A 22047-nucleotide genomic window follows, 5' to 3' on the forward strand; every position below is an offset into this window, starting at 1 on the left:
GTTAAGAAGCGACCCTGACACCAAGTTCTTGCGGATGTCAGGCACATACAGTACATTGTTCAAAGTCAGTTCTTTTCCAGATGTCATCTTTAGGACAACTTTCCCTTGACTCTTGATCTCGGAAGTGGCGGAATTTCCCATGAATAGCTTTTCACAATTCATAGATTCCTCAAGAGTAGCAAACATCTCCTTGTCAGAGCAAACATGGCGAGTGGCACCCGTGTCGATCCACCACTCCCTTGGGTTATAACACACCAGATTAACTTCTGATATTACAGCACATAGATTCATGTTCGAAACCTCTTGAGATATGTTCTCCACCATATTCACCTCTCGGTTTCTCTTTGGCTTCTTACATTCAGATGCCTTGTGACCCATGCTATCACAGTTATAGCATTTTCCAGAGAACTTCTTCTTTGAAACACCTCCTTTGGGTCTGAGGTTCAACTTCCTGTTGGAGGGAGAGAAGTTTCTCTTTTTCGAGCTTTGGCCATGCTCGACAACATTTGCCTTAGTGGCAACAGGAGAAAACAATCGTCTTTCCGTACTCTTGTTGTCTTCCTCGATGCGAAGTCTAACAATGAGCTCTTTAACGTTCATCTCTTTTCGCTTGTGTTTTAAGTAGTTTTTGAAATTCTTCCAAGTTGGTGGTAGCTTCTCAACTATAGCAGCCACTTGGAAAGATTCGCTCGACGTCATCCCCTCGGCGTGAATCTCGTGAAGAATCACTTGGATTTCTTGAACTTGACTGATAACCGGCTTAGAATCCATCATTTTAAAATCCAGAAAGCGGCCTACAAGAAATTTCTTGGCCCCAGCATCCTCGGTTTTGTACTTTCTGTCAAGGGATTCCCATAGCTCTTTGGCTGTCTTCTTTTCGCAGTACACATTGTACAGCGAGTCTCCCAATTCATTCAGCACATAATTTCGGCATAGGAAATCAGAATGATTCCAAGCCTTCAGTGCACTGACAGATTCAACATCTCCCTCGCCCTCTTTCAGGTTAGGATCATCCTCAAATAGGAATCTAGCCAGGTTCAGTGTTGTCAAATAAAACAACATTTTCTGCTGCCACCTCTTGAAATCCAGACCAGTGAACTTCTCAGGCTTTTTACCGTAGCTGGCAGGGACAGTAACCGCAGCAGCACGTGGGACAACTTGAGCAGGCACAGTAGGGACAACATGACCAGTTTCCCTTCGCACGCTGGATTCAGTAGCAATATCTGAACTTTAAACCACGTAATGAGTAGAATCTGTTTTAAGTTTGTTGACAAAAATATATGGAAAAACAGGACAGATAGCTATGTGTAAAACCAGCAAATCAGTATAGTGAATCAAAACAGTAGTATAATGCTTAATTAAATCAAACCGAGGCCTGTAGCTTGTACAGTTTCCTTAAAACAGATTCGTCCCTCCGGTATGTGCTCCGAGGATTCTGCGGACGTCTGTTTCCCAGGATACAACGGGCAAACCAGCAGAGTTGCAGCACAAAGCACTATGCTAGCGACCAAAAACAGCACCTGAACTTTATCAGTAAACGGAGCAGGAGCAGAACATCAGTAGGAGAAAGTGGATTTTCCGGTCTCTCTTTCTGGCCTTGGCACATCTCCTATTTATATATACCTATACAAGCCATACGAAAGGCCAAAGGTTGTCATAAAGATTCCTTTAAGATGGTAGATGAAGCACCAACAGTCATGCCATGTGAGGGCATGTGAAAGGTCTCAAAAAATGGCATAGACTGCTAGGCGATTTTTGCCTTAATCGGTTCGACATTCGACGCACCCAGGTCGCGCTCGTACGCTTGCACACAAGTCAAGCCTTTTTTCCACTGCAAATCGGGCCCATGATTTGCACCCCCCTGCGCCTGTGTGTGCGAGAGAGAGCCTCTTGACCAATCATTGTTACACCTCCATAAAGTGTAACACAATATAAACTTATCTATACCACTTCATTTTTTCAATGTGGGACAAACCCACCTTTCCAAATTTTCATTCACTCACATGAAAAGTCCATAAGCCTGAAAGCCCACCTTTAATCCAACATTAACTTCCTTGAACAACCTTTGTTCCACTGTTTTTGTTAAAAGATGTGAGAACCCTTGAGCACAAAGAACAAACATACAGGGGGAAAGGGATCACCTTATCTTAGGCCCCTCTTCGATTGTATTGTACCAAAGATGGATTGATTGATACAAACGAACTATACACAAACGAACTATGACTGTAGTAAAACATCTCATTACCAAATTGACCCAAGAATAAAGAGAGAGCTTTTATTACAACATAAGCATGGCGAAAAAGGTATTCTGATTCCCGAAGCCCTTATCGTTGTTACAAAATTTCAGAGATATTTCATTTGTTCAACGAGTCACGTCCGACTTTTCAAGTTGTGAAATGCATGTATCATTAGATTAACCTTTAAGACGATGCCCCAAAGATAGCATCGAATCAACCGTGTTATTTTCTCGTGGAACCCTTTTCAAATTTCTCCATTTCTTTTGTTTAGCAGAAAAGATCAACGATTCTTGATGCCCATCGGCTGTTTCAAAAAAGACAAAAGAGTCATTCCCCGGAATCAAACAATCACGAATCCAAGAAATCATTTTCACGATTAACACATCGTGTAATAGCCTTTTTAACTTGGATGAATCTAACGGTTGTGGCAGGTTTGGACAGGATCCAGATCGACGTATAATCCCATGAACCATTCTTTTTATTCATACTTGGTCCGAGTGAGTAGTCACTCGTTTACACCACCATCATTTCATGGATACATGGGACATTTCTAAATTCGTTCTTATAGCAGGTTCACAAGACAGAGATATGGTGAGAAAAAGGAAACTCGGCAAGCTCAAAGGTCTTACATGATCCTCCAAGGCTCTAACTAATCCATTAATCCAAGAAAAACAAATGATACTAACATGTTAGCCTGTGACATCCCGTTTTGGTTGAGAAAAGGGATAGTCGACACCGAGCGGAAATATCAGTATCAAAATCAAGATTTGTTTGAATAAAACCAAGGAGATCCAAAACTACCCGAATTGCTGTTCATACATACGAACAAGTAGACCTTCAAGAAGAGACTGAGATAATGCGTGGAAGCTGAAACTACCGAAGCTTTGTATTTGTCAAAGAAATAAACAAGATAGAAATGCACAAGCATGCCCACTAACCAGTAATCTCCCAATAGAGAACAATGACTTTAACTTGGAAAATGGATAGAAAAAGTGAGATATTTGTGTTCAGAAATCCTGACTTGAAAATCTCAACTTTATATTACAATTTTAAACGGACGAAGAGCAGTTTCTAAAAACTATATATGATAGATTTGACTACCAGGTCAAGATAACCATACTCTCAAAGACTATTTGCATGACTGAATGAAAAGAAACCAAGAGTCTAGAAACGTCTTTGGCTCTGGCCTCGGGACTAAAGAAATAGATAGATTTTATCCTTCAACAACCTTAACAGGAACATATTCCCTATCATCTAGTATAGATCTGAGAACCAAAGTAACTACCAAACGCAACTGATAACTCCTAGAGGAGCAGGGAACTAATAATATGTGCCCAATCATCTTTCAGGATCCATCATCTAATATATGTAAACACAAAGAACTTCATTGGCTTCGATGCATCAGTGAAGCATTCTTAGAACAGTTTTTTATTCGTTCTAAATCAGGGGGGTTAAGATGAGAGTTAATTTGCCACAAATCATGGAGAGAGCTCGAAAGAAAAATAAAGAAATTTCCTAAATAAAAAATTTTAATAAACGAAGTGTCGTCGGTGATGTTCTATAATGAAAGCATGATCATGTAACATGTAGATGGAGCCATGGAGAAAACCTTTGTATTCACCATGATAAATAACGCATTCTAATATAACAGGATTGAAATTGAGACACTGACTATCTTCAGTCGTTACAAAGCAAAATAAATCGAATAAAACTATAGGACAAGCGGTAAACTAGTTGATCGAGCAACAAACAACATAATAAGTCTCACAATAAGAACCTCAAAGAAATCATTTTCGTCATGAAAAAATAAATATGCACCATTTATTAGAAACAGATTTTATATCCCGCTCACTAATACAAAGTACTTATAAGTACCAATCAACTACCAAAATTCAAACACAGTAACAGCCATGTATTGATCTTAGAAGCCTGTGCAGAGTAATATATGATAAGACCTAGCCTGCAACTCCAAACTCCAGGGGCTTCTCTCAAATTATAGTCACTATTACAAAATACCCATATACTTCAGATCACCTAGTGCTGTGACCATTGGATACTCTTGATGTCAATCCCATCCTTGTACATTTCATAAAGAGGGCTCATTTCCCTCAACTTCTCCACCTGATTTACTGTGAGCTCCACCGCCCTATCAATTTCTGCCTCGGTAGTGAACCTTCCGATTCCATATCTAATCGAGGTATGAGCCATATCCTCATCAACTCCCAATGCCCTCAACACATATGACGGTTCCAAACTCGCACTGGTACAAGCGCTGCCACTCGAGACAGCCACCTCCTTCAGCCCCATCAACAAGCTCTCACCTTCCACAAAAGCGAAGGACAAGTTCAAATTCCCCACATACCGGCTCTCCTCACTTCCGTTCACAACTACCCCTTCTAACTTCGTCCTTACACCATTCAATAACCGTTCCTGCAACGCCCTTATCCTTTTATCATCATATTCCATTTCCTTCATTGCTAACTCACACGCAGCACCAAACCCAACAACCAAAGGTGTAGGGACAGTTCCACTCCTTATCCCCCTCTCTTGTCCACCCCCATTCATTTGTGGTTCCACTCTAATTCTCGGCCTTCTTCTCATGTACAATGCCCCAATGCCCTTAGGCCCGTAAATCTTATGACCACTCAAAGACATTAGACTAATATTCATCCTGTCCACGTCAATGGGAATCTTCCCCAATGCCTGTGCAGCATCAGTATGCAGAGGAACATTAAACTCCTTGCACATTTTCCCAATTTCTACCATCGGCTGAATAACACCAATCTCGTTATTAACCATCATTACAGAAACCAAGCCGGTATCAGGCCGAATGGAATCCCGGAGCTTTTCCAAATCTACAAGCCCGTCGGAATTTACTGGAAGATAAGTAACCTCAAACCCCTCATGCTGTAAATGACGGCAGGAATCCAATACACATTTATGTTCGGTCTGGGTCGTGATAACGTGACGCTTCTTCTCTTTGTAAAAGTGCAGAACACCCTTGATCGAGATATTGTTAGACTCGGTGGCCCCGGAGGTGAAGATTATTTCTTTTGGCGAGGAGTTGATCAGGGCAGAAACTTGGGCTCGGGCCGCCTCGACAGCCCGTTCCGATTCCCACCCGTAAAGGTGGGTGCGGGAGTGAGGGTTCCCGAATTGGGAAATATAATATGGTAGCATAGCATCAAGAACTCTAGGGTCCACAGGAGACGTTGCCTGCATATCTAGATAGAGAGGTCTCCCGGAGATTTTTACGCCTTTCATTGATATTCCGCTTGACTCCTCCTCTAATGGCTCAACGGAAGCTGCGGCTGCAGTGGAAAAATTAAGGCGGATGAAGGGCGTACCATTAAGGATGCTGCGGCGGATGGCGGCGGCGACAAGCTTCGATGTCATGGCGGTGATGAAGGCGGGTTCTGTGGTTCTCGTTCGAGCTAATTCTGAAAGTAGTGCTTTGAGGGTTGTACTTAAATAGTTATACAGTACTTCAGATTTATTTGGGAAAAATTATTCGATTTATCTGAAAAAAGCAAAAGAGTTTTAGTTAAAGTTTAGATATCAGAGTGAAAATATTTAAAAATACAAGCTAACTGATAATAGGTTATTTAGTGCTTACATTATATAATATTATAGAGAATTGGACAGATCTTTTACTAGTTTATCAATTATGACTGTGCTAATTTATATAAAAAAAAGTGAAAAACGTGTGAAATGATTTCATGGGTCGTATTTTTTTATACGGATATCTTATTTGGGTCATCCACAAAAAAATATTAATTTTTATGCTAAAAATACTACTTTTTATTGTGAATATTGGTAGGTTGACCCGTGTCACAGGTAAAGATTCGCGATACCGTCTCACAAGAGACTTACTCATGAAAAAATTAAAATTTAAAAATGTTGTTTTGATAAATTGGGAAATTAGACAACTATTGTTCAAGTCTAATCGAAAATGGGTTCTTAAAGAAATTATTTAATACACAAGCCTCGACTGTACAAAATGATCGTAAAATTCACTTTCATGTCTCAAAATAGAATATCTACTTTCTATCGTCAATGAATTGGGGAATAAATATTATAATTATAGCATCATCTTTATAACTCTATACTTATTGATCAGATACACTTTAAGTTTCTGTTATAAAAATATTTAAAATAAGTATGGCAAAAAATTATTTTTTTTATTATTCAAAAATTTAAATTGATAACATTTATCAGAATATGAGATATTTTTTAAAATTTAAAAGGGAAAAGTTACTATCTCCTCGTCATCTTTGGATCTTTTCTGTATATGGGCATTAGTTGATTTATCTTGCCCTTTTCCTACCAACTTTTCTTGCAAAATTCAACATCTTTGGTCGACAGAAAATAGTAGGAAATGGGATCTTTTAGGAGTGCAACAGAACTCCAATCTGTTTCCAACGTTTCCATGAAGGCAACTAATCATGTTTCAGCAATCAGCTCATAAGAATCAAAGAACTAAAGGGTTTAAAGTGAAGCATGTTGTGCTGCTTTGTTTGTTGATTGGAGTCTGCATCTGGTTGCTTTGCCCAGTGCACCACTCCCGTGGCAAGAACGCGTCTGATCGTGAGAACACGAAAGTTTCGGATAAGATAAAGGGTGGGAATGAGATCTTGAACTTGGGAAAGAAAAATCTTCGTCCGAGGACAAATGGAGATACAGATCCGCGTCTGATAATGATGTTAATACGACTGAAGATACTGCAGGCAAGGAAACTAGCAAAATCTGGGGATGGTACGAGGGGGGGCACAAAACAGGAGGAAATGAAAGGAGAACATAAGGGCGATGCTGGAGATACGGAGAGCGATGACAGAAATAGACTTGGAGAAGAGAATGCAAAAGAGGAGGGCGACAAGGAGAATAATGATAAAGAAAATGGGGGTGACGAAGTGAATGTCAAAGAGAACAAAGATCAAGAAATTCCAGAAGAAAATGAAACGAAGAAGCAACTGAAGATAAGCATGTCAATGAAAATAATAGTCAAAAACTGCAAGAGAAGGGGACAGAAGAGAATGAAGAACTGCAGGTAGGGGAAGGAGAGAAGATGACAAAGAGGAAGAAGGCTTAAGCAGGTCGATTGAGGAGAGGAGCAAAAAATCCGAGGTCGAATACGATTGAACAACAGATAAATCTAAATAGGTAGAAAAAGAAGATAAGGCAACTAGAGAACGCAGAATTCACCCAATATAACAGACAGAGAAAGTTCTTTGGTTGATTTTATTGAAGAGGAGAAGTCGAATAATTCGACCATTGCTTTGATTGGTAACCAAAACAACACATCTGGTTTAAGTTAGGAAAACAAGGAGTTACCAGCTATAGATGATCAAGTCGATTCATCTGTTTCTGCACTGCCTGAAGAAGGAACTGAAGCTAACAGTCCAAGTAGATTATTTGGTAGTTGTAATGGGATTTTTTTTTTCAATTCTCTGTTTTCTTAGCTTCAGCAATTGCCAAGGATCCACGATCACGTTTGTTATTATTATGTGATCAAACTCCTCTGTGAATGCCAAACATGCATAATTTTTTAACCATTTCTTTACCATATTTGGTAATCATAATCTAATTATTTCGTATAGATTATTACTATGTCATAAATCATCCCAAATTTTTGGAAATTAGCAATCAAACTTTGTTGATCAAGTGATTAGCATCTCATTACTCAATCTTGTGTTCAAGACTTATTATTTGTTTGAATGGTTGGGAGCAAGGAAAAATAAGTTGCAAGTTGAAATGGATTTTATTTCGCTGCCTGAATAAGGAAAAGTAGTACAAAAGAAACCAAGAAAAAGAACAATCTACACTGAATTCCAGAAGAGTAGAACTTTTAGTATCAGAGACCTTCGCCATAATTTTCAAATTCCAGTTCCGTTTGGACATCACAAATTTAAATACATTATATAAATGCACTAAACCATTCTTTATTCCTCGAATTTGCGTTCAATCGACATAGAGCAATCAATGCTCCTTCACCTCAAAAAGGCCATCTGGACCTGCATTCACAAAATGTATGTTAAAAAAAAAAGTGAACGGTTCAGCAGTTTCAAGGTACAGCGTCAAAAAAGACTAATTTATTTTTTAGCGTAGATGTCCCATTAAAATTTAATCTAATGCTCATATTCAAGTATTGTAAGCACGAACCACGTACTGAAATTCTATTATGTTGAAAGGATAGTGATAAGTACTGATTGAAAATTTGTAGTCGTGATTCAAGAATCCACGAAACTAGACATGCTTTTCAGACTGATTGCGTTGATACTATAATTGTGATAGGATCATTTAAAGATAACTTGATACAGTCAGTGATGACTGTACTTAGGAAAGGCATCCTTTGTAATTGATTAGCTTCAATAAGTAGACTACGAGATTCTACCTCAATTATCCCATAATATGGCTACCTAGTTTATATGGACCATGCAAAAGAAAAAGGAAAAAGAAAACTCAGAATTGCATCGGTCCTGTTGGATGGGAAGTATGCTAACTTAGTCCAAAAGAGTGCAATGCAGATGCATGTTTCATAACACTTGTAACATTATTAATCTTCAATGAGTTAACAATCATCCTATACCACAGGTATTCTGCTTCTTCCAATAGGTATGAGTAGTATTTTCCACAAATTCACTTCCACTTTATTTTCCACAGCTATGTTGTTAGCATTATTTCTCTCCCTCAACACAATTATATAGATAGTGAAGAAAAACAAGACTACCAAGGAAAGGTATAAAGTATGCGAACAAAAAAGCAAGGAGTTGAATTCATGTTTAAATGCTTTAGCAAAAAAAAAGTAGCAAAATATTGATAATATCCTCATAAGAGACATGCACCAATCACACGAATACTTAAGCTAGAGATTTTGATGAAGTTGCTTATTGTTGTTTAGAATTTGAGTGGTTGGAAAATCAGTGAAATCACAGAAAAAATGAGTGCAGTAACTTCCGAAATTTCCAGTGTAGTAACAACGGCAGCGAGATTGTTTATCTTAAAACATTCAAAAGGTTAACATCAGAAAGAAGTAAACAACTTATTCCACAAAATACCATTTCAACGAAAAATTGTGATAGATCAGAAGACTAAGAAGCCATATAGACCAGTTGCTGGGAGATAGAAAAATAGGAAAAAAAAAGTTAATTCTACTAACATTTTTAGATCATGAAAGAGATGCTCCTTGAAACACAATTGTAACAACAACATTGACGAAAAACTGGCATTCTTTTCCAAATCATAATTACTACAGCGCAGCACTACAAAATGCAACTTTGGTTGGAGTTTTTTCACATCAGTAATGTTCATAACATTACTTGCTCATAGATGGAATACATACAGCTAGTTGGAACACCAAAAAGTAACATAGAAAATTAGAAACATCCAAACCAATAAAAATAAGAGCAAAGACAGTAATATTGAAGGAAACTGACCCCAGGGAAACTCCTTGTTACGAATGTGCAAGTATGGGTATGACTGCACCACAAAGTTAAAATCACATCAGAAACACTGAAACAAGTTCCGTGGCATTAAAATTTAATGCCGGTAAGTTCATCATCAAAATCTCGATTCTATGCAATCTTCAATACAATGAAACAAAAATTTCTACGTTTTCAACGAGGGAAAAAGTGCTTACAAGGGGCTCGTCAAAGTGATGATGACCCTTGGAAAGGTTATAGATGGCGAGAATGGTGCATGTTGCTATTCCTGCGTAAGTTATCTTCTCCCACTTTGAAGCCTCAGCTGTATAATTCCAAAATAATCAAATAAAATCATTGCAAACAGAAAATTTCTCAGATATTTTCCATCGTATCCTCGCACTTAAATCAATTTCACGAGTAGCACCACATCTGAACATATATAAGCAATACCGGATACAAATTGTAATCGAGAAACCTAATACATACGCGAACGAAAAAGCCAAATAAGCATGGATAAATTAACCTTTATTAGATCTCCCAACAATTTTCCGAAAATTGTTCATTCCAGTTGTAACGTTAAACAAGTCTTTTCAGTGTAATTATATCATATGTCGTGCATACCTTATCGACTCACCAATCACAGAATTATCCCGAATCGAATGAAAGATATTTAACTTTAGAGTTCTTATACAACGAGATCTCACCAAATTTAAAACTCTTTGATTTGGAGCAATTATGTGTTGAGAGATCTTTTAAGATATATGACATAAACACGTTGGAAAACTCAAATTTTGTATGAAACAGTTGTCGAACCAGGATGTTAGACTATTTATTTTATTTGTTTGTCGCACAAACAAACTTTTCGATGGTGCTCGTTTTTTCAATTATGAAACATGGCTAAGTGATCCAACTTACACCAGTAATACAAATTTTAATATATACACATGCAATTCTCAAATTACCAGCTTCATCGTGGTGTGCAGACGAGGAAAAGGACTTTTTTGGAACGGGGGAGGCGCGTGGGGCACGTGCGCCGCCGCGGAAGGCGGAGCGGAGACCAGATCTCACTAGTGCGGTCGCCATTTCTGTTTCTACTAGCGGTTTTCGGCTGAATTTAGCTGTTCTGAAATTTCGTCAGCCCATAACAGAACGATTATCTAATTTTGGAATAAATTAGTCAATTTTTTTGTTATGAGATATTATTTATTTCAACATTTATTATTCATTGTTTAAATTATAAAATTATCAGAACATATTTTATATGAGTTTATTTCATTCTTAATGTTAATATAATATGCCATACATATATATATTTCACACACAGTGTATTTTTGCCTTGACATGTCCAAAGCTTGATGGCAATATTAAGTTCCAATTCATTTTTAAAGCGAATAATCTGCAGGTAGAAGATATTCCAATAGTTTAGCTTCATAATTAGGTAAATTATTATTTTATAATAATAATATTTTATAATTATAAAATAAAATAAGATATAAGTTTAGATTTATTACACTAAATAACAATAAGTTCATTAGTAATTAATAAACATCAATAATAATAATATTTTTTGAGCAGCTATTATTTTTATTTTTTAGTTAAAATGATTTGATTATTAAATATAATTTCATTCAATTTGTTATTTTTTTTATATCAATCATCGAAATGGAATAAATTTACTACTTCATTTATATTTTTATTTCATTCCAAAGTGATTATACTCGTACTTTATTCCACTATAATGTATCATTCATATTCTAGGCATTGTATCACGGGTATTTACCAATGTTCTAAAAAACATGATTAAACGTGGATTAAAAGCGAAATGTGATGAAAATGTTACGATTCAGAGGGAAAAAAGTTAAATATATGTTGACTGCATTAAATGTTATTAATCGTGATTAAACATGATTTTTTTTCAAACTTTAAATTAACTTATTTAAAAATACAACATTTTCAATTTCCATCAACTAATTAAAAACTCTATTAAAATATTATTCTCCTCCAGACAAAAAAAAATCATGGGTTATTATCCCCGTCAAAACTCTTCCCTTCAATTTTGAGATTTATATATCTAAAATTTTGAATATTTGGGATTACTCTTAAATTTATTATATTTAGGCACATCTTTCTCCAATTATGATTTGAAATTTTGTGAGCCCCGACCCGACACAACGATTATTTACAGGCTTACAGCTGGTGACAATGGGCCGATTCTTGGTCCATAATTCAACGCCATACAATGGCCCACTACAGTTGGTTGGCCCGAGTAATCTTAACCCAGTTATCCGAAGTCCAAAGATGGGTTTGGTTTAATGTGATTATTCAAAATATTTGTTTCAATTATGAAAGGATTTTGGATAATATGAATCGATTAAAAGCATTTTAGTCTCGGGTGTGTGGTTGGATCTTCAACTTGCACTTTTAATGAAAAATGTCGAATTTGGTATAACTTTATAATATTTTAATATAAATTCCAAAATATTATTTGACTATAAATTATGAAAGTTTATGCACCGAAATATAAAAGCAAAATGTGAATTTTTTAAATATATATTTTTAGTTCAGTTATCAATTTTAGTTATTTTCATCTCAATCTCGTGATTAAATAAATGATATATTAAATTTTTATAATTACGTAGTTAAAAAAATCTTTTGTAACATACACATGTTATGAATTAAATAAAAAACACACCCCAATATATATAAAGACTAAAATTGATATTTTGTCAAATATTTTTTTTAAAAATACAAAAATCTAGATGTCAACTTTCACATGTCCGAGCGAGGCTAATATAGTAATATAGTTATTTAAATCCATAGGTGTCTCCACCATGGTTAATGGAATACATCACTAAAACCGACTGTCTACATACATCTACGAAAGCAAAAACTTCACATCTTAGCAGCCAAGAATCCAAGATCTCTGTTCACCTCAGCCAACCAAAACCCACGGGTATGAACACACACACACTTTTATTTTACATTGTCCTAAGACTTGGACGAGCTCCTCACTTGGAACTAGTAGGCGAATGATCCTTGATCAATTCGACAACCCTCCTCATAGAAGGTCTACTGGCCGGTAACTCGGCCGTGCACGACAAAGCCACGTTCAAGATCTTCTCCACCTCTTCATATTCAATGGTCGACGAATCCATTCGATGGTCTAAAAGTTTATCGAAGCAAGTTTTGTCTATTGTGCCAGTAGCGTTCTCACTTCCTTGTTCCGAAGATGCAAAAGCCATCTCCATTGCCCACCTAACAATGTTCTTATTCTCGCCAAATGAAGCGTCGTTTGGCCTTTTTCCAGTTATCAGTTCTAATAAAACGACTCCAAAGCTGTAGACATCGCTCTTTTCTGTAACTTTCATCGTGTAGGCATATTCTGCAAAAAGTTAGAATAAAATATAAGCATGTGTACCAGATGATTTTAAGTATGAAATTTTGGTTTGACTGAAAATATGGCTAACCCGGCGCTATGTATCCATAGGAACCTGCAACACGAGACATGACTTGATCACTCTGTAGTCCATCTTGTTTCACTATCTTGGCCAACCCGAAATCAGCTAATTTAGGCTTAAACTCTTCATCTATCAAAATGTTATTCGGTTTGACATCTCTATGAACAATCGATGGCACACAATCATGGTGCAAATAAGCGAGCCCCTGAGCTGCTCCTGATGCAATTGCGAATCTCCTTGGCCAATCCAAATACCTCCCATGCTTCTCGTCATTCAACATGTCTCCTAAACTCCCATTCTTCATATAATCATACACCAACACTTTAATATCCTCGCCCATGCAACTAAACAACAGTCTAACAATGTTCGCATGTCGTATTCTACCCAACGTCTCCACCTCCGAGCGGAACACTTCCTCCGATTCTGCTATACGGTGCATGCCCCAGAGCCTCTTGGCAGCAACTGTCTGCCCACTTTTCAGCTTGACCCGATAGACACGCCCTGACCCACCAGATCCAATAAGATTCTCATCTCTTAAGGCTGCGAACACGTCCTCTTCATTGAACCCAATCCGTTGGAACGACGTGATTTTCCAAGATTTCTTCCTTCTACCAAACGTAATTAACTTCTTGGTCTTGATCAAGAGCCAAAGTAAAACCACCAGTATCAATGCAAGAATTGAGAGAATTCCCACTAGTACAAAGTTCACGTGTTTGGATCTCGAGCAAGGAGGAAGCGGCCCAAGATCCGGACTACACAAATCTGGGTTCTCCATTAGACTTGGGAGAAAAAACTTGGTATCGAAACCAAGTGGGACTTTCCCTTGAAGCCTATTATACGACACATTGAACTCATTGAGTTTCAGATTCGTCAGCGATACCGGAATCTCCCCAGTGAATGAGTTGTGGGAAAGATCCAAGAGTGTTAGCACTGGCAGACTCCCTATTTCTGCCGGAATATTACCTGAAAAATGATTGTCCGATAAATCCAACTGTGTTAACTCTGTCCAATCCCCAACACCTTTCGGAATTTCGCCAATGAACTGATTTTTTTGAATGTGAAACTCCTGTAAATTGGTCAGTTGATACATACACGAGGGCAGATCACCAAAAAACTGGTTCCTACTGCAATCCATTTTCCTAAGCTCTTGCAAACCGCAAATTTCGACAGGAAACTTGCCTGAAAAATTGTTGCCTGAGATCAACAATTGTTCTAGCCCTTTGGCATTTGAAATCGACGGAGGGAAAGAACCTTGTAACTTGTTATCTGTCAGCTCAACCAGCACAAGCCCACTAATACCCCAGAATCCATCTGGTACCGCTCCTGAAAGTTCATTTTCTTGAATTCTCACATACGTTAAACTACTGCATTCGCCGTATAATTCAGGGATTGTGCCTGAAATTCTGTTACCAAAGAGTATCAAACGATTAAGCGTCTTCTTATAACACAAATTCCGAGGTAACGGGCCATCCAAATTGTTATCAGATACGTCAATTTCTTCCAAATCCGAGTTCATACCCATGAATTCGGGCAAAGAACCTGACAAGTTGTTATTAAACAGCCTCAGATCGACAAGATTTGGGTTTAAAGCTAAAGCCTCTGGAATTTCACCTTCCAAGAAATTGTCGCTGAGTTGTAAAGATTCCAACTGAAGACCCGCCAGACTTTCAGGTATTTTTCCGGTAAGACTATTACCCGAGGCGTCAAACTGCCGCAACGAAGTAAGATTGGAAAACGTGTCTGGCAATTCCCCCGATAGTTGATTACCAAATAGTTCAATCACTTCGACGCTTTTCACTCCAGCAATACTTTCTGGTATGTTTCCTTGAAGATTATTCGCTGACAAATCCAAGGTTTTGAGAGAAACAAGATTTCCAATAGAGACCGGGATTTTCCCGACAAGATTAGAATACGAGAGAACCAGAATCTGAAGATTTCTGAGGCTTCCTATGATTTCCGGCAATGGGCTGGAGATAAAGGGATTTCCAGACAACACTAACTGAGTTAATCCAGTTAAATTGAACAAGAAATCCGGGATCGACCCGTTCAACAGATTTGAACCCAGAGACAAAAAACTGAGTCTTGGAAAATTGGCAAAACTTGCGGGAATTTCACCTGAAAAATTGTTGAGGGACAAATCCAAGACCGTCAGATTCAGGAACTCCACCGGGAACTCCGGTAAGTCGCCGACAAAATAATTCGACGACAGATTGAGAGAAAAAAGATGAGAACACAGTGAAATGGAATCAGAATCAATGCTCCCGCCGAGGCTATTGGATGACACGTCCATATTCCGGAGAGTAGAAATCCGGCAAAAATCCGCCGGAAAATTCCCTGAAACATTGATATCAGATAGCTCGATGGAAACCACGCTGATATTCTGCCGGTCGCAAGAAATGCCCGTCCAACTGCACGGCGCATTCCGGACCGACCCGACCCAGTCGTCGAGCTTCCTCAACGGGTCGTGGAGTTGGCTGTTCTTTACGCGGAGAAGAATCTCTGCGTCTCTGTTGGATGAATCCGCAGTGTGTATGAAACTGACCAAGAAAATGGCAAGTATGAAAAACAGAATCTGGATTTGATTTCCCCCACGACTACTCATGTTGTTTCAGGTACAGCAAAATGAACTTAGTTCAACAGATGACTTATACACAACGAATTCGAAGGTCTGTGATTTGCTGTCAAGTTCTAAAAAATACTGAAAGCGGTGAAAATGCTGTTTATGGATAGAAATTAGAGTGGTGAAAATATTGTTTGGGCATGGAGAGTGATAATACAGTGAAATCTGACGAGATTGTGAGTTCCCAGGATTAACAAAATCTATCGAATTGGAAAAAAAGTCAATGGAGATGATGCGATACTGTGAATATTTCCTACAAGTGGTAAAACAGTAAAATTTAGGAATTCAATAGTTTGAACAGTTGGAGTAATTTTTTTCCTATTTCTGAAAAGTATTTGCGATTTCTTTATATTTGTCATTCGTTCTAATAAGTTCTCAATCTTATTATTCCAATATCTATTATATTAAGAATATTCCACGTCATCTTCGGACTCTGTCTGTTTTATGATTTTGTTTTGTAAATGTTCAAATTTTGATTTTGATCCTATAAATTAGGTTATGTTTTGATTTTTCTTCATACTTGCAAATATAGGGTAAATTTAATTTAATGTCACTAGTATGTGATGCGCAAAATCTAAGATGGTTGGTAAGAGTCAATACAAGTTAGAAATGTCCACCATTATTAAATCCAAAGACGAATAGTAGGAATCTATGTCGTGACTTGATAAGTGTCTTGGATTGTAATCGGAATATATCCCTAAAATCAAATTCCACTTTTGGATCATAAAAATTTTTTTATGAGACTTTATACGACCCAATTTAAAAAATGGGGGAATGATACTAAAACAATTTTTTTTGTTTTCTCAAGGCTTTGAATCTTGAATAATGGATTAAAACAAGGTACATTTGTTGATTGCTTATAGGTTATAGCACATCTTATATCAAATGTCTCAAGTTGTGATTTAACTGTTATAAACGTCTCTCCAACTAAAACAAACAAGGATCATTTGATCATTGTTTTGAGAAATTTTACAATATAATAATTTGGTAAATTTGTTTGTAAGACGTATTTTTGGATTCTCGAGATTGGGAATAATAGTTTGGATGAAGTATTTTTATTGTTTCTTATTAATTTATTTTTAAAATTATTGGGTTAAGTGTGTATAAGTGAAAATAATAATAAGATTAATGATCTTATGGAAGTTTTTGTGCGTCAAGCTGTTGACATTACATCATTTGATCTGGTTGGCTAGATGAACCGTAAAATAATGATGCCAGATTTTAACAGGTAATACTATATCTGCTGAGGACAGGGCCGACGATAGGAAAATGATAAGACTGATATCTAACAGATATAAGACAACACAACAGATAGACACGCACATCTTCGTGCTCATCGGCCTAGCAGCTCGACTCATTAGCACACAAATAGGTGCACTTTGCGTTGCCACAACTATAAAAAAATAAAGTTACGCTTTGACTAATAACTATAACTTTTGGCCTAGTAATAAAGGTTTTATCCTTGCAAAAATGTATTTGGATAAAATTATTCTTAAGAAAAAGGTATTGCAATGACTCAACTTCGGGACTTTTCAATTATTAATCGAACCAAATGTTGATTCTAATTTTGTTTGGATATTGGTAGATAAAACCACTTTCCCTAACCTTATCTGCCTCATCATTTTTTAAAATTGCAAGGCTAGCTGTCCAATGACGTTTGAAAAGCATTTTTTTTAATTAAACAATTTTAAGAAATAAAATCATGGGTACTAATTAATAATTCAGTGGTTTTATGTACGTAGACGAATGTCTCGTGCGAAATCAGTTTTCCAAGCTATGTAATAGTGTGCTCAGATGAGAAAGGGTTTAATATATTGGATTCATGTTTAGTCAGGTTCTTGAAGCTTCTACTAAAAAGACGAAAGACAACACATGAATCTTAGAAATTTCAAAATAACAAAGCTTTATTTCTCATGAAAATGCTAAAATAATGATGTGATAACGAAAAAATATAGCGTAACACAAATTAATGATATTGTGGGATGTGATATTGCTAATGATACATCATCCTCAGGAGGGATAAAAATATTAAAATTGAAAAGTACAAATTAGTATATTAAAGTCGTGAATTGACTAAAAGCATGACAAAAAATTAAAAAAATATATATGAAAATAAAGAGACCAAAAATATAACTTTTCTTATTTTTCATGTAGATTAATATGAAGAATCTATAAAGCGATATGAAGCATATCCTGTGGAAATATTTTTTCGAACACGACGTCAATTGAAAATTGGGTTGAGGAGATGCATTCATCTGAGATGGAACATCTTCTTTGTTTGGGAGTGTTTTGGCTGTTTGTGAATCAAGATAACATTTCATAATTAATATATTAAATTGCATATTCATTATATAAATATTAGATGACCAAAAATTGAAATAAAAATTAATAAAATTTAAACCTTTTTAAAAACCGAACAGAAGTATGCCTTTGTTCTTCATATATCAGTTTCTATTTCTGCGTTCAATTTGATAAAAGTTTGTGATTTTTTGCTTGGGAAAATTCGAGAGAGTGTGAGCTTCGAATTACGGTAATTATATGTTTTATATCCTAGAAAGTCAATTTTTTGAGAACTATTTGTACCATTTGTGAGATGAATTATTATCTTTAAGAAAGCATCAAATTTGACATGCCTAACTTATATACCAATTTCATTGTCCATTTGATTTTTCATAAATTTTATACAACAAATATACGTACAAAGTCAAGGAAATTAAAATCATACAAGTGGCATAACATCATAAAACTATTTTTCTTTTATAAAATATTAGTTCGAGAATAATCTACTTCTTTTGCAGGAGATAAAAAAAACAAAATAAAATGACAGTTTATTTATTTTTGAGAAAATAATTTTTTTGATACATTAACTTCGTCTACTTTGTAAAAAAAAAAAAAAAACTTCGTCTACTTTAGGTTTTAACCAACTAAATTTTCAAATTTTGATTTTTATTTTACTAACTTCGATTTTTTTTTGTTTTGAGTCCTATCTCGCCAACGTGTTCACTTGATATCGTAAAATTTACTGTGTTGCTCGCAACCCGGAGTCCCAGACAAGCCGGCAAGCGAATTAAACATCGTCTCGTCTCCGTGAAGATTACGTTGTTTTCTCCACACAAAACCCACGATTTAATTAATTAATTAATATTATTAATAATTAATATATTCAAATTAAACACATACCCAACAGCAAGTGTGTGCGTGCATTCCAGCCAGAAGGTTCTGTTTTACCACTATCCTTTCTGAAATTAATAACGGAAGAAGCACTGTTTGGTTTTTTGATGTTTTCATTCGCGACGGTGAAATTAGGAAACGTACAGATTGCTGGCGATCATTAATTTTCCAGGCCAATCGGGATATGATATATCAAGAGCATGATTCGAAAGATACACGAGTTGCTTATGATTTAGTAAAACGATAAAAACTCGATTATATTTTAATATGAATCTCCAATATTGTTTATAAATTGTGTGGTTAGAGAAAATGATTCCTGCTGAAAAATAGTTATATCAACGACATTTGTATGATTTGTATTTGAGTTATATACTTATATATTAGTATAATATATATAATTTTTAATCAATCTAAGAAAGCCAACGTTCCAAAATTAGAAAATGGGCTTCTACCTTAATTTGTTTCTCATTAAAAAAACAAGGGGAAAATCTTCTTCCTTCTTTTTTTCTATCGAGTGCGTCTAAATATCAAACTGATAAAAACCTTAACATTTAATGTTGGAAGTTGGTTTCCAAACCTGTCTGTACAATTTAATTCGATGGGCGGAAAAAGTCGAATTAGCAGTCTGAACAAGGACTACGTATGATTTTTTTTTAAAGGCTTACACATGATTGGAGTCACTTTCTTTTGACTCAGATGGGCGGAAAATGTCGAATTAGCAGTCTGGACGAGGGGCCATGTTCGGCCAAAATTGTTAATTTATTTCAACACAGATTCAAATATTATTAGTCGTCTATATATGTGAGAACATGGACGTCCAGAATACCAAATAATTTGATTTTTGTAACGTTATATACAAAGCTCTTTCTATGCTTTTTATTCGTTTTTTGGATTCTCTTTTGCAGATTTGGTCGAAATCACATTTTCTTTAGGAAATTAAAATAATGCATTTTTTTGTTTACTTTAATCTGTTTGGATACTGTTCTTAATTCGCTAAATAATTCTATAATATATATGCTATTAAGTGTGAGATCTAATGTATCTCTTGTATTAATATGGCAATGTTGCATACATGACATTTGGTGCGAAAGATTAGATGTTAATGGATCACGCATTTTTGTTTTATTTAATATTTGACTCAAATTTTAAAATGACTAGATTTATATGTTATTATGTTAGAGTAGGTCTCTTGTGAGACGGTCTCACGAATCTTTATCTGTGAGACGGGTCAACTCTACCGATATTCACAAGTAAAAAGTAATACTCAAAGCATAAAAAGTAATATTTTTTCATGGATGACCCAAATAAGATATATATCTCACAAAATACGACCCGTGAGACCGTCTCACACAAGTTTTTATCATTATATTATCCAAATATATTGATTTATCATTTATCGTCCAATCACACGAATCAAAATGTATAATCGACGATATATTTTGTGTTTGTGAGTTCGATTTTCAATGTATTGTTTTTGTATGGTTATATAAAGTGGTAAAGTAGAATTGAGTGGGGGTAATTGACCTTAATGTATATATTGCTCCACCATCAACCGAGTGCGATATACAAATGGTAAGTAGTGTATTTAGTCATCGAGGATAATGAGACTAATGATGTTCTTCTGTCTGTGGGGAACTTGGTCCCAACCTCTCCTAATATTGGAAATTTTTTATTTAAGAATATTTTTTTTAATTTTTTTGAGGGAATTGTAGGAATTTTATTTAATCTACTCATTATCTATTACATCCAAAATTAAAGTTAGGGGATACACCCAATTCATTTGATCAGACATAGAAACAAGACAAAAACTTGCGTGAGACGGTCTCACGGGTCGTATTTTGTGATATGAATCTCTTATTTGCATCATCCATGAAAAAAATATTATTTTTTCATGCTAAGAGTATTACTTTTTAATGTGAATATCGGTAGGGATTAACCCGTCTCACAGATAAATATTAGTGAGACCGTCTCACAAGAAACCTACTCTAGAAAGAGTGGCCCTAACCAGTGCATAGACAACCTGATTCACTGATAAAAACGTGAAGGTAAAACTACAACTGAGAATTTCCGTTGCTAGACTTATCAAGCTATGGATTATTCAAGAATATTTAATTTGGTAATATTGCACAAAAACAAAGTCAATTTATCATTTATTAGGAATAACTGGGCCAAGCATTATTTGGATGTGGAATACAAAGCATTTTTTTCAAGATATTCCTACAATTCCACTCAGGTGGGTGCATATATTCTCAGGCCCAACTCATTATTAGCAGCTAAAGTTCGGCATTGGCTACTTTATTTTTTATTTTTAATAATGATAATAAAGTAAGAATATATTATTTGATTTTGATTATTTTGTGCGTGTAAACAAAACCATTCACAGATTTTCATTTCTAGGTTATTGAATTCTCACACTTTAGACACTACAATTTTATTCCAACAAAACAATAAAGATAAGTAACTAAAATTGAAATTTGGCAACACAAATTATCAAAATCGCGCTAAGACGAATATATGACCAAAATTATAATCTTTCACGCATCTAGTTTATGTAAACATCATGTTTACCATATGATTTATGAGGGGATTAGTCTGACGCGCCATTGCTTCAGAAAACCTACTTCTCTTTTCAGTCTAACACAGGAATTTTTTGTATTTAATGGTAAAAACAAGATTAAAAACCATTTACGATGGTACACGGAAACACTAAAAAAATTACAAATGACCACATATCATGTTGGATATCCACACATTAGTTACGAAAATAATATTCATATGGGGATTTTAAAATTTTTTCCGACGTAAAATCATTTGAAATCCAGCTGTCGAATTATTCTCTCAAATATAAATCATTCTGTCCCAGACAACATAGAAAAAAGTTGGGTCAATGAATCAATAATAAGGTTGTAGAATGAACTGTGTGCATGCATGTAATATATTGGGGCTCATGCTAATTAAATTTCGTGCCTCAAAACTACAGAATGCGGGAACTCCCTCGTTTATGAATATAAAGACAATGGTGCGCAAACAATGTTGCATCTTCAAAAGATTTTGCATAAACCTGATGTAACACACTCTAAAATCCCCAGAATTTTTGAAAATCTTACGCAACAGAGTTAAATCTCAAACTCTTCCCGCGG

General features: G+C 35.8%; 3 protein-coding genes across 3 annotated transcripts; all 3 read right to left on the reverse strand.

Moving 5' to 3' along the window:
- Positions 1-4036: 4036 nt before the first annotated feature.
- LOC142508100 (cysteine desulfurase, mitochondrial-like) lies at positions 4037-5708 on the reverse strand. The gene has a single exon (XM_075619524.1). The coding sequence runs from the start codon at positions 5631-5633 to the stop codon at positions 4272-4274; it is 1362 nt and encodes a 453-aa protein (XP_075475639.1). The 5' UTR covers positions 5634-5708; the 3' UTR covers positions 4037-4271.
- A 2334-nt stretch (positions 5709-8042) lies between these two features.
- Positions 8043-10807, reverse strand: LOC142515946 (cytochrome c oxidase subunit 6a, mitochondrial-like). The gene is made up of 4 exons (XM_075619826.1): positions 10621-10807; positions 9874-9980; positions 9671-9713; positions 8043-8248 (listed from the first exon to the last, which is right to left on the reverse strand). The coding sequence occupies exons 1-4, from the start codon at positions 10739-10741 to the stop codon at positions 8214-8216; spliced, it is 306 nt and encodes a 101-aa protein (XP_075475941.1). The 5' UTR covers positions 10742-10807; the 3' UTR covers positions 8043-8213.
- Positions 10808-12462: 1655 nt separating this feature from the next.
- On the reverse strand, positions 12463-15915 carry LOC142508824 (uncharacterized). The gene is made up of 2 exons (XM_075619544.1): positions 13126-15915; positions 12463-13040 (listed from the first exon to the last, which is right to left on the reverse strand). The coding sequence occupies exons 1-2, from the start codon at positions 15716-15718 to the stop codon at positions 12667-12669; spliced, it is 2967 nt and encodes a 988-aa protein (XP_075475659.1). The 5' UTR covers positions 15719-15915; the 3' UTR covers positions 12463-12666.
- Positions 15916-22047: the final 6132 nt, after the last annotated feature.

This window comes from Primulina tabacum, chromosome 1, assembly GCF_025594145.1.
Source record: "Primulina tabacum isolate GXHZ01 chromosome 1, ASM2559414v2, whole genome shotgun sequence".
Classification (NCBI taxonomy): domain Eukaryota; kingdom Viridiplantae; phylum Streptophyta; class Magnoliopsida; order Lamiales; family Gesneriaceae; genus Primulina; species Primulina tabacum.

Coding starts and splice junctions, on each gene's coding strand:
- LOC142508100 (XM_075619524.1), bottom strand. CDS start 5,633: ATGACATCGAAGCTTGTCGCCGCCGCCATCCGCCGCAGCATCCTTAAT.
- LOC142515946 (XM_075619826.1), bottom strand. CDS start 10,741: ATGGCGACCGCACTAGTGAGATCTGGTCTCCGCTCCGCCTTCCGCGGC. Junction 9,981..10,620: donor TGCACACCACGATGAAGCTG/GTAATTTGAGAA, acceptor GGAATTATACAG/CTGAGGCTTCAAAGTGGGAG. Junction 8,249..9,670: donor TAACAAGGAGTTTCCCTGGG/GTCAGTTTCCTT, acceptor TTGTGAATGCAG/GTCCAGATGGCCTTTTTGAG.
- LOC142508824 (XM_075619544.1), bottom strand. CDS start 15,718: ATGAGTAGTCGTGGGGGAAATCAAATCCAGATTCTGTTTTTCATACTT. Junction 13,041..13,125: donor CTATGGATACATAGCGCCGG/GTTAGCCATATT, acceptor AACTTTTTGCAG/AATATGCCTACACGATGAAA.